Genomic DNA, 18,175 nt, shown 5'->3' with positions numbered 1-18,175 from the left:
AACTCTCCCCTCTTTTCCCATCAGATCACCATAGTACTTGAGGATCATGCTCTCAACACCCTCCTTGTTATTAACAACTGAGCCATCATCAAGAGTTACCCTGATCAGTCTTTTGGAGTTGGTCCTGGATTTCAGGGAGGCATGGAAGAACTGATTGTTTCCATCTCCTAATTTAATCCAGTCCACCTTAGACTTTTGCTGCAAAACTTTTTCCTCAAGTTCCTGCCACCTTACAATGTCTCTAGTCTTCTCCTTGACTTTCTGAATAAGGCCAGCATTCATAAGGTCACAAGACAGATTTTGCTGAGCCTTTTCCAAGTCTTCTCTGGCTGCACAAATGTTCCTCTGAATATCAGTGAGGGGTTTGCTCATCTGTCTCAGCACTGGCTTCAATCTCTTCAGTTTTTCCCACATGACATAGGGAGGGCTTCCTCTAATAGGTATAGTCCAGTTCTTAGCAACCTCTTCCTGAAACCCTGCAAGTTCAGTTGTACAGTTGATGAACTTAAAGTGGCTTCTTTTAGGCTTAAGGGAATCCTGACCTGTGAGGTGGAGCAACACATGATCAGAAACTCCTGGGGAAAGATGATTAAGCTGCAGATCCGAATTGAGGAACCAGGCAGGATTACCAAGGACACGATCAATTCTGGAATAGATGGGGTCTTGTTCATGTTTATTGTGCCAAGTATAGTAATCACCCTGATTCTCCATCTCTGCCAGATCACAAGTGTCCATCATATTCTGCAGATCACAAAATTCAGAAGCAACAACCATTCTCCCACCAATCCGATCCTTGCTCTTCAGGACATTATTAAAATCCCCTACTACACACCAAGGCTCAGTCCTGTGACCAGTAAGATTAGCAATATCACACCAAAGCTGTTTCCTCTTGTCCAAAGTATTAAGGGCATACACAGCTGTCAACCAGAATTTGAGGTTACCCTGCTCATCAAGAACTTTGCAGTGCATGAATTGTTCAGACTTCTCCACTACCTTGATGTCAATGCAGCCAGAATTCCAACTCACCCATATCCTGCCATTAGGATGTTCAGAGTAGTTATCCAAGAACTTATCATGAAACTTAAGCTTCCCTCTAATCAACTCTGCTCTAGCAGTTTTAACTCTAGTTTCCAGAAGAACACAAATGGTAGGGTTAAGCTTAGAGAGATGGGAGCTAATCTCTCTCAACTTACCACTTTTATTTAGCCCCCTCACGTTCCATGAAATTAACATGGCCCCGGGTCTGCTTGCATTGGAGGCTCCACCAAATCCCCCAACACATCAAAACCATTAGAACTAGTAAAGCTAGGTGTTACCTTAGTACCATTGTTGCTCTGAGTCTTTCTTCCTCGTGTCCCTCCCTTTGGTGAGGTCCATCCTTCCTCATCTTCTCTGCTTTTCAGATTATTCCCCGGAGTCTTCTGTGTGCTTCCATTGGTGTCACTCTGCACTTTAGGGATATCTTCTGGCGTTTTCGTTTGTTCCACAAATTTCTCTTTTGGTATCCATTGTGTCATAGCCCTCCTTGTGGCACAGTTATGCCCAAATTTCTGGCATCGACCACAGAACTTGGGCAACCAGTCATATTCAATAACTTGCTTTACTAGTTCCCCTTCTGTGTTCTTTATCATGATTTCTCTCGGCACCTCTTGAGTAGCATCAATCTCCACAAGGATCCTTGCATAAGACACACGCAGCTTGTGAGCAGTGCACTCATCCGTGACAACAGGCCTTCCTATGGCACTCCCTATCTTCGTTAGACTGTTTACTCCCCAATATTCCAAAGGTAGCTGCGGAAGCTTCACCCACAGTGGGATGGTTCGTAACATATCTGTCTTCATGCTGAAGTTTGGCTTCCAATCCCTAAGAATCATAGGCATATTCTTGATCATGTAAGGTCCATTCATCAAGATCTCCTCCTTCTCCTTGTGCGTCTTGAATTTCAAGAGAAAGTAACCGTCATCGTGGTAAAGCAGATCTGGCAGTTGAACAGTATTCCAGTTCTTCATCATGAACTGTTTCACCATGTTCATGCTCAATTCCCCTCCCAGTACATACATTATCAATGCACAATCCCAGTACCGAACTTCAGATTCAATATCCGATTGTTCTATTTCCACAACAATTCCGCCATTAACAACTTTAGGAGCAACAAAATCAAGAGTCAAACCGTTACCTGGTTTGCGATTGTTACTGATAACATCCACCCATAGTTTGCGAGATTGCTCCTCACCCGTTAGGGTTTCAGTTACCACTGGTCTCGATTCATCCAATTTCTTCGTTCCACTGTTTTCCCCTTGCTTCGCTACGGCTGCGGTCTCGGTAGGTTTCGACGGTTCTTCTTTCGCCGGTAGAGATTCCGGTGGCGGCGGTTCCAAAATCTTTGGAGGTCTCCCCCGCCCTCGTCCTCTCCCTCTCCCTCGCGCCATTTCTCTAATTTTTCATTCACTTATACTGCGCATATTCTTTTAAAATGTAATAAGAGTGAAAAATAGAAAGACTAAATTATTTAACCAAAAAATTTTATTATTATGTAAATAATAAATTTGTTTTGACATTATTTATAATAATATTTATGTAATCATTTAATTTTATAAATACCAAATAATAATACTGTATTTGAAATATATTATTTTAATTATATAAATAAATATTACTAGTAACATAAATAATCATGTTTTGTCTGTGATACATTATTTAAAATATATTTACTTCTAATTTTTTTAATTGTACAAAAATATAATTACCCGTGGACTCGCACATATTTTAGTATGGATAGGGGTGACAAAACGGGTTGTGGTGCACCGGGCCAACTCGAATACCCGTCAAAAAGTGGGGGATTGAATTGGGATTTTGGGCCTGCCGCGCTGCCCACCAATACCCGCCCGCTAATGCTCGCCTAGCCAAAGCCCTCCGCGTTTCAAAACCCGCCTAGCCTATCTGTTCAGTCCGTCCCTCCTTAAGTCCGCCCTTTTTTAGTTAATTTAGTAATAACAACTCTTGATGGTTTTATTTTATATATTTATTTGTGAATATATGCAATATTTTTTAAGTAAAATTTATTAAAATGATGCTTTATAGAAAATTGATCTAAAAAATAAGTGAAAATCTAATTGAAATGTAAAAAAAAAAAAAAGTCAATTAAGCTATTATAAAATTGGCGGCCTAGATTTTTATGCTCATTTTCACTTGGCGGGTTTGTCCGCCCCGCTATTTTTTTACGGGCATAAGGCGGGGGTGACCTGTCCTTTTTGCCACCCCCTAAGTATGGATACCCGTGCGTTCGTACGAGTACTGGTGCGTTACGTTTTTTCAAAAAAAAAATATTTGATTTAATAATATTATTATTTTTCTATATAAAAAATATTTTTGATTTGCCATTATTTACAAAAATAATTGAATAAATAGTAAACTTGTTCCCGTTTTTATCACTTTTTTATCAATAACTATATTTTTCCCGTTGCATAAATTTTCATATCAGGAGAAAATAAAATTTATTAAAATTTTAAACAAATATAATCTTCATGTTTGATTCAATAATTATATATTAGTTTTATTTTTGTGAGCATAAAATGATTAAGAATATTTCATCTACATAAATATTATTTTTGAATCAATAATATTATTTTTTTTCTTATATAAATAATTTTTTTTTGCATTATTTACAAAAATAATTGAGTCAATAATAAACTTGTTTCCGTTATTATTTAATTTGTTTACCAATAACTTCATATTTCCCGCTACATAAAATTTTCATATTAGGAGAGAATAAAATTTATTAAAATTTTAAATAAATATAATTTTCATGTTTAAATATATATATATATATATATATATATATATATATATATATATATATATATATATATATATATATATATATATATATATATATATATATATATATATATATATATATATATATATATATATATATATATATATATATATATATATATATATATATATATATATAGATTAATTTGTTAGAGTTTAAAATCAAATAAATGCAAATTTTTTATTATAAACAAAAATTGTGTAACTCATTTAAGAATTATCTTTTTTTATTTTTGAATTTTTTATTTAAAATTTTTGTTGAGTAATAATTATAAACGCATTATTGTTTTTTGTTTTTAATGTTTATATATTATCAGCAATATAGTCTTAAGTTTTTATTTTTTTAGAATGAAAATTTATTTAAATTAATGTATATATTTTTTACAGATTTATTTATATGATGAAAAATAAAATAAATTAGATAATTATTTAATAATTTGATATATGAGATAAAATGTTAAAAATATATTTATTTATTTCATTAATGGGACATATTTGATAAAATAATTAGCAATAAAGTTCATGGTTGTGCAATTGTATTGTGGATAAAATATGATGTAACTCCTGAAACATCATTTGAAAATTTTAGAATTCATACAAAAAATATTTTTTTTTTTTAAATTATTTATCAACTTTACAATTAAAATAAGAAAAGAAATCAATTTTTAAATCTATAACTAACAAGTAACGATAATAATACAATATTTGAAAAAAGTAAAATCAGAATAGTCTGTTTTTTTCAATATCATAGATTAATAGATAATGTAGGAGATTTAGAAGTCTTCCAAAATCAGAATAGTCTGTTTTTTTCAATATCATAAATTAATAGATAATGTAGGAGATTTAGATGTCTTCCAAATGAAAGATGAGTGATATAAGAGTAAAAATGTATATATTTTTAAATGTCTAATATCACTATAATAAATTTTTAGTATTGAATATATATTTTTATAAATTATAAACTATTAAATTATTGTTAAATTTTTATATAAAAAATAAATTCAATTTAAAATATTGATATAAATATATATTATATTTACTTAAATAATTATTTATCAATAATAATTTAATAAAGCTTTCCGCGCATCGCGCGGGTAGACGTCTAGTAGACAACAAATTAAAAAAAATAGACAACAAATTTAAAAAAATGTAACAAAATTCAAGTTAAATAATAGATAATTAATTCTTATTATTAATTATGATGATATTATAAAAATTATATTAATATAGTTATTAATAATTATTATAAATAATTTGTTTGAATTTTTTTATTAAAATTAACTCAACTTTCTAAAAAAGAAGCAAAATTCAATCTTCCGCCAATAAATTTCGAATAAAGTAAGAGTACTTCTATAAAAAATTCATAATTTTTAAAAATCTACGTAATAAAACCAATTTAAATGAAATATTATGTATATTTCTAATCATAATTGAATTTAATAAAACTCTCATAATCAAATATTTAAGACAAACCCTTACCAAAAAAATAATATTTAAGACAAATAAAAATCAAATTAAGTATGACATATTATAGATTTTCTTTAAGACATGAACATTTTTTTTATTCATAAATTTTTTGAAATATCAATCAATTATATCATATAACACATAATCTATTAATACATTTAGTCATGCTAATTTAAAATACCAATTAATTTAATCAGTAAATATAAACAATTATTGTATTAAAATGAAATTAATTCAACTTATAACTACTAAATTCCTCATAAAAATGGCTAGTAATTAACATTCGTTTCTAATTATACTAAATTTGAAAAGATAAATTATTACAAGTTAATAAATTATTACACTAACTTGTTTTGAAAACTGAAATAATATTGTCGTTTATTTTATTGGAATTAATTTTCATTGCACCCCTAAATTAATAATGCACATCTATCCATAATTATAATTAAACTAAAATATAATTATGAATCAAATAGTAAGTAATATAATTTTAAAATATATAAACCACAACCATAGTTTGTCATGAATTTATTATCATAAAATACAATATTTTCTGTCATGAATTTATTATCATAAAATACAATATTTTCAAATGTATGCTACGTTATGTATTACTTTATATTAATGACTTTATCAATATCCATCCCATCCGATTCCATTCAACTTCGATCAAATCTTTAACTTCTAAACTCTTTTTTACAAGAATTAAATAATTAGCGTGATTTTAATTATATTAGACAATTAAAAAATAAATTAAAAAAAATTAGAAGCATATAAAAGATGATAATAAAAAACAAAATTTGTTTCTTGACTGAACATTATTATTGTGGAATGTATGTTTCATCGGTACTTTACCAATTACAAAATAAAAATACTCTTTTAAAAACTAATTTATGATATATTAACGTTGTCGATGAAGAGGGCAAAACATTGAAGTTAAAACCCATAATGTGTTCCTTTCAAAGCAAGTGTCCTCCTTCGTGCGAAAGGCTTTTGCTAGTTCGACATAGGCCTTGTGCTTTTCAACACTCCGAATCCTCTCCTCGAATACCTAATGAAAGAGAAAAAATGAAATTGACGGAAAATGTGTGATAATTTATACAAAGAGAGTATCAGTGAAGGGTAAAGAGTGAGAGGGAGAGTTATGGTTGCGGACGCGCTTTGTGAGCAGGTCTTGGAACCACATTTCTCAAGGACGACATGTTGTATGGAGGCTGTCTTCGGAGTGGAGGTGTGTGTGATTGTGTTAGGTGTCTGCCGTGAGCGGTGGTGGCTATTGTTTAGTAGGTTTCCAAACACCTCTCACTTTATAAAAACTATTGTACTCTTAATTTGATCATAATATAGTTGTAATTATAAAATTCAATTTTCATATTCTTAATTTTACTTTTTTTAATTTTTCTCCAAAAAAACATAAGTTTTTTCAATGAAGATTTGGATTATGTTTTTTAATGAAGATTTGTGGTCTATATGATATTTACACTGTTGTTTTTAATTAAATTTAAGTATATGTAAATTTTGTATCGCATTTTTTATAGAATATCAAATATTTAATGAAAAATGTGTTTTTTATCGAGAGATTAATTGATATAGTGTAAATTTTTTACACAATGGGTGCATCACAAGATTCACAACCACTACTCTGACTATGATTAATTGACAGTGTAAAACTGCGTTACACCGTCAGTGTATATCAATTAAATTCTTTAATCAATTTTAAAAAAAAATTGTCACTACTAAATTTATAGTTTTATATCAATAATTTAGAAATATATAGTATAATCTCACATTTTGTTTGTATTTTTATCGAATTTTTCTAAAAATTTGGTATCTATGTATTAGTTGAGGTTTTCGACACCATATTATCCTAATAAAGAAGAGAAAATATCTTTTAAGATATTATGAGCTTTCGACAAGAATAGCATGTCTGCTAAAATGCAGTCGAAGTCACCCTTTTTAAGAAGGGTATATTGAATATGGACTTAGAGAGATTTGCTAAGTGTGATATTTGTTCGAACAATAAGGATGTGGCATTCGACGGAGAGGTTTGAATTTGAATGAAGGATAACTGACTTTCGTCCTTATCCGTTTTTACCAAAGAACGCATAGAGCTTCTAGGCAAAAGGAAGACATGTCGAGCAAAACGTGGCATGTTCTGAGCGAAAGGCCGTTGAAAACGGTTACTTTGATTTAGTATATATAGGAGTCTTGGTGTTAGGATTCAGGGTGTTCATTCATTTGTACAAATATCTCACATAAACTCAAAGTATATGCGTGTTGAGAAAGAGTGTTGAATAAATGTACGTGTAAACACCATCTTTAATCAGTTTTCAATTTACATTTCCAGAATTTACCTACTTCTTGCAATTTACATTCGATTTCCTTTATTTGCACTTTCTTTACAAATTTTGTAAGATTACTTTAGTGAATCACTTAGATCAGAAAAAACATTATGATAAGATTATGAACATTGTTGAAATGTTCTTCATTTCAAAGAACAAAGTTTAAAGTAAAAAAGCACATGTCCTAGGATCAATCTATAGTCGATCCTGTGAGTAACCTAAAGATATTTTAGTTTTGGAAGACTAGCGCTTGTTTTACCAAATTGTCACGGTAAACAAATTGGCACACCCGATGGGACTTGTGCTTTAATATTCGTTTCTTTGGAAAGTTATAGAAAAGTTCTCCATTATTTTATTGTATTTTACTTTGTTGCATGAGACTTAGAAGTGGTAAACTAACCACAAATAACGGAGAAATACCTAAAAGAAGATATGTTAGGAAAATGGCAAATCAAAGTCAGCCAAGTAATCAAAATCCCCCTAACAATAATGAAGTACCACCCTTAGTTTCTTCCATAGGGGGGACTACGGTCTCAACATTTGTTTCAGATAATATATCGTCCTCAACAGGTTCGACGTCAATGCAGTCGAACGCTCAAATTGGCCCTATTTTGACTTATATAGGACCACAGGATCCACTAGTGACCCCCCCACTGATGGACAATGTTTCCCAAAGGCCCATAGGACCATAGGATCCACTAGTGACCTCCCCGGTTTTCTTTGCCTTTGAACGGTCGTGAACAGCCTTATGGCATGCCAACTTCATTTATGGAAAGTTTGCATAATTCCACTTCGACATATCCAGAACCTATAATGAACATAACTTCCCCGTTACAAGTTTCTGGGTCTGGTGTTAATAACTTGGGTCGAATTAGGCAGCCTTTTGGGGCAGGATTCTTGTCCCAGATGCTAAATCTGACAAATAACTCTGCAGTAGTAATTAGGCAGCAAATGGACGAAAGCAACCATGAAATGGTCCAAATGCTTGCACAGACAATGGGTCCAATTTTTATCCCCTTGATCCAGAAAAAATTAGGGGTCAACCCTTGGAGAAGATCCAACAATTAACCAACATCAAATAAATACACTCCAACTGAATGTGGTAAACCAGGGAGGGGCAGTCGAACCTCCAAGGGTCGAAGCTCACAGGCAAGAGCAACAAATCCCTAGAGAGAGAGAGAACTAAGGGTAGTAATGTAACACCCCAAATTCTACCCGAAATTATAATGCAGAAGTCAGAGTATTTTAAAAACTATCAACAAGCATTTGGGATATCACATTTACTTCATATAAACAACACATAATCAGATACGCATCACTTCAATCTCAAAGGATCACAAACGACTTATATCAGCTATAAGAACAAACCAACTTTTATTTAATATGCAGCAGAATCATAACATGCGACTTTATAAACAAATCGTTTTTATTCAATTAGAAACAACTTTAAAACATCATAGTATTTCTCATTATTCAACTTAGAACTCAACAACTTATATATTAACTACATGAAACAACAAAATAAACATCCCCCTGAGTGCTACGTATCAGAGCGACACACGAACTGGACTCGATGAAGCTACAAACTTCCACATCTATACTTGAGTAACTGCCCATTTCCCATGGTAGGGGTAACATCAGCAGAAGAGGTGAGATATCAAACAGTATAAAAGAATGTATAATAATACTTATAGCGAAGATAAGATCATACACTATTCACCATTTCTCATCTCAAAGCAACTTGCATCAAAACAACAATGTTAATAATCAATCATAATAACATATTCAAATTCACAGCTGAGTCATCCATAACTACAACATTTCCTTTATAATCGCAACGAGAATCAACGTAACTATCATCACATAGCAATGAATTCACAACCACGAATCCAACTTAAACAACAACATAATCAACTTAATCCAACTTAAACAACAACATAATCAAATTAATCTAACTTAGAAAACAACATAATCAACTTAATATAACAATCATTCATCAACACAACAACTCGATATGTGACTCATTATGCAACTAAAATTATGCAAATGCATGTGGTACCATTCAGAGTAAACTCCCAACTTAGAACTTTGCCAGTAATTCCGAGGCATAAGGAAAAGCCTTCAACTTAGAACGTGCCAATCCAGGCCAACTTTAATGAGCATTAGCTCCAACTTAGAACATTGTCAATACAGGCCAACTTTAATGTTATGATATGTTATGCGATGACATACAATGACCACAACTCGACAACGAAACAACGACATAACAACAATACAACAACGGTCACATATTAACAATCACACCGTTCAACTTTAGCCAAAGGCTCACAACACAACTTAACAACGAGATTATAAACTTCAACAACAAATTCACAACAACGCAACGACAACAACAACAACACACAACAAACAACAACTTATAATATGAATCAATGGCATCAACTTAGATCAACACTGGTCATACGACCTACAACTCAAGCATGTCCATAAATCGGGACAATTCAACTTATTCAACATTGGCCATAGGCCTACCATTTCGTCAATGCATTAACAACAAGTTATAATAACAACAACTAAACAATAACAACATATTCAACTTCACAATACATCATCATCATATAAGTATCATCATATAATCATTCTCGTCATAACAACAGCTATTCGTCATAAAGAGCATACATCATGTTATTTCAAACATAATCATTTCCAACTATACAACAATATTCACTTCATGCTTATCCATACAATACAACCTATCAACTTTGACCATAAGGTATACAACAACAACAAATTCAACAAACTAACAACAAACATAATTACATGTTATTCACAATTCATCAATATATAACGCACACAAACATGATAACATGTTATCAACAATTCATCACACAGCTTGCACAAACTTAATTACATGTTATCGATAATTCATTCAAAACATGATTAGAGTCAATTTCATGAGAATCTAACATAAACCCTAACATTTTCAATTCCATAACTAAACCCATTATTTCACCATCAATGGTTTACCCACAACAAGCACAACAATATAATGCACATAGATTATCAATTGCACACCACTTATCACATCTATATCATCACATTCCAACAAACCATAAAATACCCAATATTGCACGTAGAAGAACATGGATATCAAGTATAGAATCTATCCACCATTACATACTATCATACAACCCTTTATCATGAAAGAACCACACCCTTACCTTGGTAAATTTGGACTCTTTCACCATGGCTCTAAGCTTTTCTCCAAAAGAAATTCTTCCTAACATAATTTGGAGACACACCTAAAAACCAGTTCAGAAATCGGCTTATCAGACGAACTTAAAACCCTCAAAATGAAAATCGCTCTGGTTAGAACTTACCTTTACGAGTCAGGAACGCTGTGTCCAAGTATCGAAACGCTCCAACAGTTGGATTGAGAGATATGCCCGATTTGCCAAGGTGGTTTTCTGCAGAAACTTGCTGAGAAAATGGAGGCTTCCTCTATAATTTTTCTTCCTTCCTCAAGTGCTCTTCCCTTTGAGTTTTTCTATCTTCTATTTCTTCTTTCTCCCCCAAAATGAGTTATGATTCTCCAACCCTAATCTCTACTCTTACCATCTCTTATCTTAATGGGCTTAACCCATAATCCATCTATTATGTTATATTCTACCACTTAGGCCCAAATCTTTAAAACCTCTCTAATTACTTAATTAAGTCAAATAACACAAACACACACATAATTAAATACTTAAATAATTATTATATCACATAATAACTAACTAATTAAATAATTATTACCAACATCAAATAATATAATTAGTAAAATAATAGCGAATAAAATCGGACTGTTACAAGTAATGGTTAATAAAAACTAGAATGCTGACGAAGTTATACATCAGATTCGACACGATAATATGGCAGCAAACAACAATTTGGTATTCATGGTTGAACGAATCATGGCTCAAACGGTGTAAATATTGGCCTTCATATGCCAAGTTACACCTCTCCTTTGAACGAATACATCCTACAATCGGATATACCCCCTAGGTGGAAGGTCCCCAAATTTACTAAGTTTTCTAAGGACACCACTGAATCCACTATCGAACATGTGGCTAGATATCTAATACAGGAAACTGAAATTGCTGGGAATGATAACCTTAGAATTAAATACTTCCCAATTTCGTTAACAAAAAATGTCATTACCTGGTTTAATACGTTACCAGCAAATTTCAACCATAACTTCTCGAAGAGTTCAACTTACATGATATCACACGACCTCCCTCGAGACATCAAAGTGAGCCAATGTGGCCGTTTCGTCTACCTTTTAGTTATCTCTAAACCATAAGAAGAGCCTATTCGTTTCTCATGAACAAACATTTAAACTTGTTTATCTACCGCCATTAGTTCGACAATCTTCCAATGCCACTTTAATGAACTAATAAATGTACTCTCAAGGGGTTTCCTTTTTCTTCTGTTGGATTCCGTTAATGACAACTATCATTTTGGTTGTTGTTTTTACAATATGAATTGCATTGTGAATTTATCATATAAATTTATCCAGGAATTGATAGAACTATGCTTTAGGGTCTTAAACAATGTGATATAGGCTTCTTTAAGAGTTAATACAAATAGTTTGCATTTAATTATGTTCTTGGTGTGATGATAGTCAAACATAATGTCTACGTACTCTATGTGTTTGTCTGGATCTCTATTCTCGTCGTAATTATTTAACTTAAAAGGTTTCCCAAGGGATTTAAGAATCTTGGAGTCGACAATATGTTTTTCAAATGAGCTCTTCAATGACGAAAGAGATCTAGTTGAATGGTGGCTTGTTCATTACTCCTTTTGGAATGGTGAGAAGGGATTCCCTCAAGAGGAGTGTAGCTACCATTTTTGCCTCCTAAATTTTTAGGAGGATAATTTCAAATCTGAGGACAACGATGTTTTGGTGACTTGGATGCCCTTCTTTATTATGATGGGGCATCGTTAGGAGTTGTGTTAGGCGTGGCCCCGAGGTTGTTATGTTATAATACCTCCAATTATGTGACAGGTTGTGGAAAATCTCTTAGTTGATTTTCTCCTACACATAGAAGTCTCTCATTAAAAAGATGCATATTGTGTTTTTGCACTAGGTTGTAGATGCTCGCTATGAGTATGTTCAAGTCTTGTATTTTGACCGTGGCTTGGAGTTAATAAAATTTACCAGACATATCTGGTTAGGCACTTGCATTTACGATGGATTTTTTTTCGATTTCTGACCTTGGGGTAGTTGCTAAAAAGGCTAGAACGACAACGAAAATCGGAAACATTGAGGGATCATAATTTAGCCAAAAGAAGCAGTGGGGAGGTCATTAGAATCAAACTATCTACTCTAATAAGATGAGGAGGATATTTAGGAATGGAGACGAGGAGGATATCATAACATAGTGAAATTATTATGTTTCACATGTTAATGAGTTAAATGAATATCTGTGATGCTCATAGAAAATGGACATATTCACTGTGACTATATTTTTGTGATATAAAACTAATTTTATTTTAGGTTAGATTGAGCTTGTTCGTTAAAATTTTAAAATGTTGCCCCCATTCAATTTTTAGGCTTTAAATATCAAAATCTCAATGTTTAATTTGATTGTTTATTCATCATATCATATGTGGTAAGAATAAACATGATAAGATTATAAATAACAATATTATAGAGTATTAAGGCAACACCTATAATAAAAAGATGGTGGAAGATAGATTTAGGTGATTTGGAGAAGTTGAGAGAAGATATGTAGATTTTGTGATAAGGAAATTAGATCATATGAAGATGAGTCAAACAATTAAAGTTAGGGAAAAACCTAAAAAAATTATAAGAGAAGTTATTAAGAAAGATTCCAAAATTAACAATTATGATAGAAAATTATAATGGAAGTTGATATATGTAATTGACCTCACGTAGTAGAATAAGTCTTGGTTGTTATTGTATATTCATCTTAAAAGAAAAATCAATTGTATATTTTTGCACTAACATTTACAAAATAACTTAATTGGTCACCTTTAGTTTGGTTTACCTAATACCCTCTCCGTCTTATAATAGGTGTCCTCTTTGAGATTTTCACATTTTTTAAGAAAATGGTTAATTATGTTGATTTCAATGATAAAATGAGTCTCATTTACTAAAATAACCTTATTAATAATAGATACTGGAGTACTTTAATGAATTAAAATACAATAAATAAGTGTAAGTTAGTGGAAAGAAATAAAAAATATTACATTGATATTCTAAATGAACAAATAATTTGAGACAAATAAAAATTATAAAGAAGACATCTATTGTGAGACAGAGGAGTAAGAAAAAAAATTTGTTATATTTATCACGTATGATAAATGATTCATTTACAACTTCTAGTGGGTTAAATGATAAACTATACCTTATGCTCTTCCCTTAAAAGCCTCTAACAGCCTGACTCATACTTGGAGATCTGAGTTTCAGGATCAGATTCTTTAAATGTCTTGAATCTTATCAGATATGACAAATAAACTTATCAAGAAATAACCATTGAAAAGAATGAACTATTATTAGTACATGAAATATATGTCAGAAACAAGGTGACAACTTCTCTATCCATCACAAAAAGATAGGTAGTGTACCTTCAGCCTATCATATAACACCATTTAACTTTTATATATTTAATTATTTATTAAATAATACATTTGTTTGTTGTTTTCAAGATATTTTACACTAAAGGTAACCTTATCCAACTTTTTGAGTTACGTAAATAAGAATTCACCCAGAAACAATCATGTGACATAAAAATCCTCTAAATTCTACTAACCTTTACATGTTCACAAAAAATCTAAATAGGCCATTCCTATTCAGAAGCCATATCATCCAAATTGCTAAAAGAATAATAATGCTACCCACTCAAACTATCCCTAAACAATAATCATTGATTAAAAAAAGTTGTATTATTTGACTGCTGGCATTTTCACTCTACGTAACTCCAAAAACCAGCAGCTTGTGTAACCTACCAAAGAAAATCCTAACCCTGTCCCTTATATCTACACACCTAGCTCAAAAATCCTACTCTCTCTTTTGTTGATCTCAGACAAACAAATCACAATGTTTATATTGAATTCGATCTCCGCAGCCTCTGATTTTGTCTCTGCCCCATAATTGGATGGACCAACTCTTTCAGCTGCAGAAAAACAAATTCAACAATAATGAGATTCACAGCTAAAAGCCAGTGCACATGAACATTGACATAAAATTTAGGTGATGAAGTGATGCAATGCAAACACCACTGATCATACAAATTTGACACAAATTCAAATAGACCAGATTAAATGCTCAAGGATATGCAAATTATGCAGTCAAAAAGTGAGTAGAAAAATACATACTTGCTTTAGCCTTTCCTTTTTCCTTTCTTCCTGCATTCATCACACCCAGTATTATAAAAAGTTATAAGATTTCAGACACAAGATTTTAGCCACATAAACAGTGTAATCTATGAAGCAAGGACATCTCGAAAATGACTGACCTTGACCTTGTCGGTGTATCAGTGCCGATGTTCACGGGCACGCATTTTTTCAGAGGTGTCGGTGCTACAGATTGTATAGTAAATGCAAAAAAAAAAAAAAAAAAAAAAGCAATATAACAGTACCTCTTCTTCTATTAGCAGCTTATTTTCTGTCTCCAATTGCTTGACAACTCTCTCAAGCTCATTAGTATAAGCCTGTAGTAAATTACACCACCCAACAGATTAATAAAAACCCTAAAAATGTAGAAAAATCTCAACTTGAATAAAGTTTCTTCATGATAACAAACAACAAAAACACCTAGACCCAAATTCTAAGATTGAAAGAAAAGAAAGTAACCTGTTTGCGTTCTCTAGACCTGGCTGCAGACTCACGATTCTTGATCATTCTTTTCTGTTTCTGAATAGCAGCTTTATCAAGGTCAACTGCTTCCTCAACCGCCTTTCGTTTTCCCCCAGCAGCAACATCAAGAGAATGGGAAGGTTCGGAAGAAGAAGAATATTGACTATGGTTAGAGAAAGGAAGAGCACCCGCTTTCATCAAGAAATCTTCTAGAGTATTGTCACCACCACCGGTACAGGTAGAGAAACTTTCATCAGAAGAAGGGTTTTGATATTGATATTGATGTTGATGAGGATGATAAGGGGTTGTGCAGGCACCGGGGTCGGCGACGAAATCCTTCCAGAAGTCATCGATTGTGTTGTTGAAGAGGAAATGCGGTTGGTGTTCTTGATATTCTTCTTGTTGTTCTTGTTTTAGTTTTCCTTGTTGTTCGGCGGCTCTTATTGCGGCGGGGTAAATGTTCTTGAGAATTTCGTCCATGGTGGTGGGTTTTTTTGGAGGCGGTTCAGAAGAATGAGAGAGATGAAAAGAAGAGGTTGACGATGATATAGGAGAGGCACGTGGCAGATCCGGATTCGTTGAGACCGCAACAACCTTGGACGACGCCATACCGAGAATATAGGAGGAAGTTGGTTACGGAGTTTGTTTTGATTTTCGGTTAGGCTTTGTTTGGCTTCAACACGGAGGATTCAGGAGCAGGTAGAAAAATTATGGATATGTTATCATGATCAGAATTCTGAAGAATTATACGTAACGATGAAACAATGGGTTTGGTTTGAGTTTTGAGTTTACAGAATCATCACATGGTTATGGACGTTGCTTTATATAGCTTACTCTTCTTCTGTTTCATTCCACCTCTTCTTCTCATATTAATTTTTTTTTTTATTATTAATTTATTTATTTTATTTTAAATGTGAACAGAAAACTGTGTATTTATTAGGACTCCATAAAAATTCAATATTATTTTATATAGGAGGACTTTTTATGTATTTATTAGGACTCCATGAAAATTCAATATTATTATATATATTTTATATATTTTTTTAAATCCTCAACAAAATATCTTCCATTTTATTCAATCCTCAACAAAATATCTTCCATTTTTATTCAATTAATGTGTCGGTCTCTATCAGCATTTCGATAACATCAATCTTATTCTAAGTTATAAATAATGTATATCTGTATTATCTTTTCGTGAATTAGTTGTTTGATTTTCTTATTTTAGTAATGTAGATATCAGGGATAAAAATGCTTCCAATCCTTTTTTGGCTATGATGCACTTTAATGTTGTCCACCTAACTTATGAAAAATGAGACATTGTTGGTCAGAAGACTTATGCATCAAGAAATTGGTGAACCTGATGTTTCAAAATTCACCTAGCAATGCATGTGTAAAAATTCAATTTTTCAATGTACTTAATAGTTTCATTTTTTAAATATATATTGAGAAATTAATTAAATTAATTGAAATTTTATTTATTTTAATAATTATCACATTATGTTTATATTTAAACTATGAAATTATCTTTAGAATTAAATTTTAATAAATAATATCTTTGAAATACTGCTCTTAGATCTTAAATAAAATAAAATTTAATATTTTTTATATTTAGTTCTATAAAATTATGATAATTTTTATTTGTAAATAAGTCAGAAGAATATTACATCTCTTCTTAAAAGTTTTCTTTTTAGAAATCTTCTTAAATGATTTTTTAAAATCTTCTTAAGTGTTCAACCTTATTAGTAAATAATAGTGAGGTTATATGCTTGTCAATAATTCCTACTATTTTTTTAGCTTCATTATTAGGCAACAATAGTTAATTTATATTTTTTAATAGGATTGCTAGTTAAAACATAGTTGCAATAACTAGGAATACAAAAGATCATTTGTGTTTAAACACATAAAAATAATCCTAGATTTAAACATATAAAAATATTTATCAAGCAAAAAGACAGAAAGTCAGAAATAATTCATTTTTTTAAAAGAGAGATTCAACATCACACCAATATAAGATTATAAGCAACCTCTCTTGTCGGATTCCACTGCTAAAGAAAACAAAAATCCTGTGATAGGATAGTAATTTGGAAGTTATTGTATTTTTGGAAAAAAGTAATACTAGAATTTAATATTTATTTTTGAAAAAATATTGAAATCATTATGTTTTTGATAATAAAACAAAAGTTGCAATTATTGTGAGCCCCGCTCCGTGACGTTTTAATTGCCGACATATATTTTGACTAATTTAATTGCCGACCTGTTAGGGTAGACTTGGACAAACTATTTCTTAAAAATTTTTTTTTTGATGTTGTCATATCTATTCTTAATTTTCCTAATTAATTTAAATTGCACCATGCGGGTATAATAATAAGATGGCTAAATGGCTTGGTCTTAGGAGTCCCGTTACGAAGGGGGTACATTGACTCACGAATATTTTAACTTCAAGATCTATTTTGGCATGTGAGAATTCACACCATTGAATATATCTGTGAAAATATTAATTTGTAATAAAATATTGTAAATCCTAATTTAACTTGCAAATGTGGATAGGGTTAGATCGGAGACGGAGACCGTTTACAAGATTTGAATCTAAGAGTTCAGTGTTGTATTTGTATATGAATTTCTGTCGTTTATTATCTTTTCGTTTATAAATAAAAAGAAAGGAA

At 31.6% G+C, this 18,175-nt stretch overlaps 2 protein-coding genes across 2 annotated transcripts; both read right to left on the bottom strand.

Annotated features, from left to right (window-relative positions):
• Positions 1-1,226: 1,226 nt before the first annotated feature.
• On the bottom strand, positions 1,227-2,429 carry LOC131636806 (uncharacterized). The gene has a single exon (XM_058907399.1). The coding sequence runs from the start codon at positions 2,427-2,429 to the stop codon at positions 1,227-1,229; it is 1,203 nt and encodes a 400-aa protein (XP_058763382.1).
• Positions 2,430-14,353: 11,924 nt separating this feature from the next.
• On the bottom strand, positions 14,354-16,358 carry LOC131636812 (bZIP transcription factor 12-like). Its single transcript, XM_058907406.1, has 4 exons — positions 15,510-16,358; positions 15,296-15,367; positions 15,033-15,062; positions 14,354-14,830 (listed from the first exon to the last, which is right to left on the bottom strand). Exons 1-4 carry the CDS (start codon positions 16,119-16,121, stop codon positions 14,759-14,761), a joined length of 786 nt encoding a protein of 261 aa, XP_058763389.1. The 5' UTR covers positions 16,122-16,358; the 3' UTR covers positions 14,354-14,758.
• Positions 16,359-18,175: the final 1,817 nt, after the last annotated feature.

Source organism: Vicia villosa, unplaced genomic scaffold (assembly GCF_029867415.1).
Source record: "Vicia villosa cultivar HV-30 ecotype Madison, WI unplaced genomic scaffold, Vvil1.0 ctg.001839F_1_1, whole genome shotgun sequence".
Taxonomy (NCBI): Eukaryota; Viridiplantae; Streptophyta; class Magnoliopsida; order Fabales; family Fabaceae; genus Vicia; species Vicia villosa.
The sequence above is the reverse complement of the archived record's forward strand: the minus strand, read 5'-3'. Positions and strand labels throughout refer to the sequence as shown.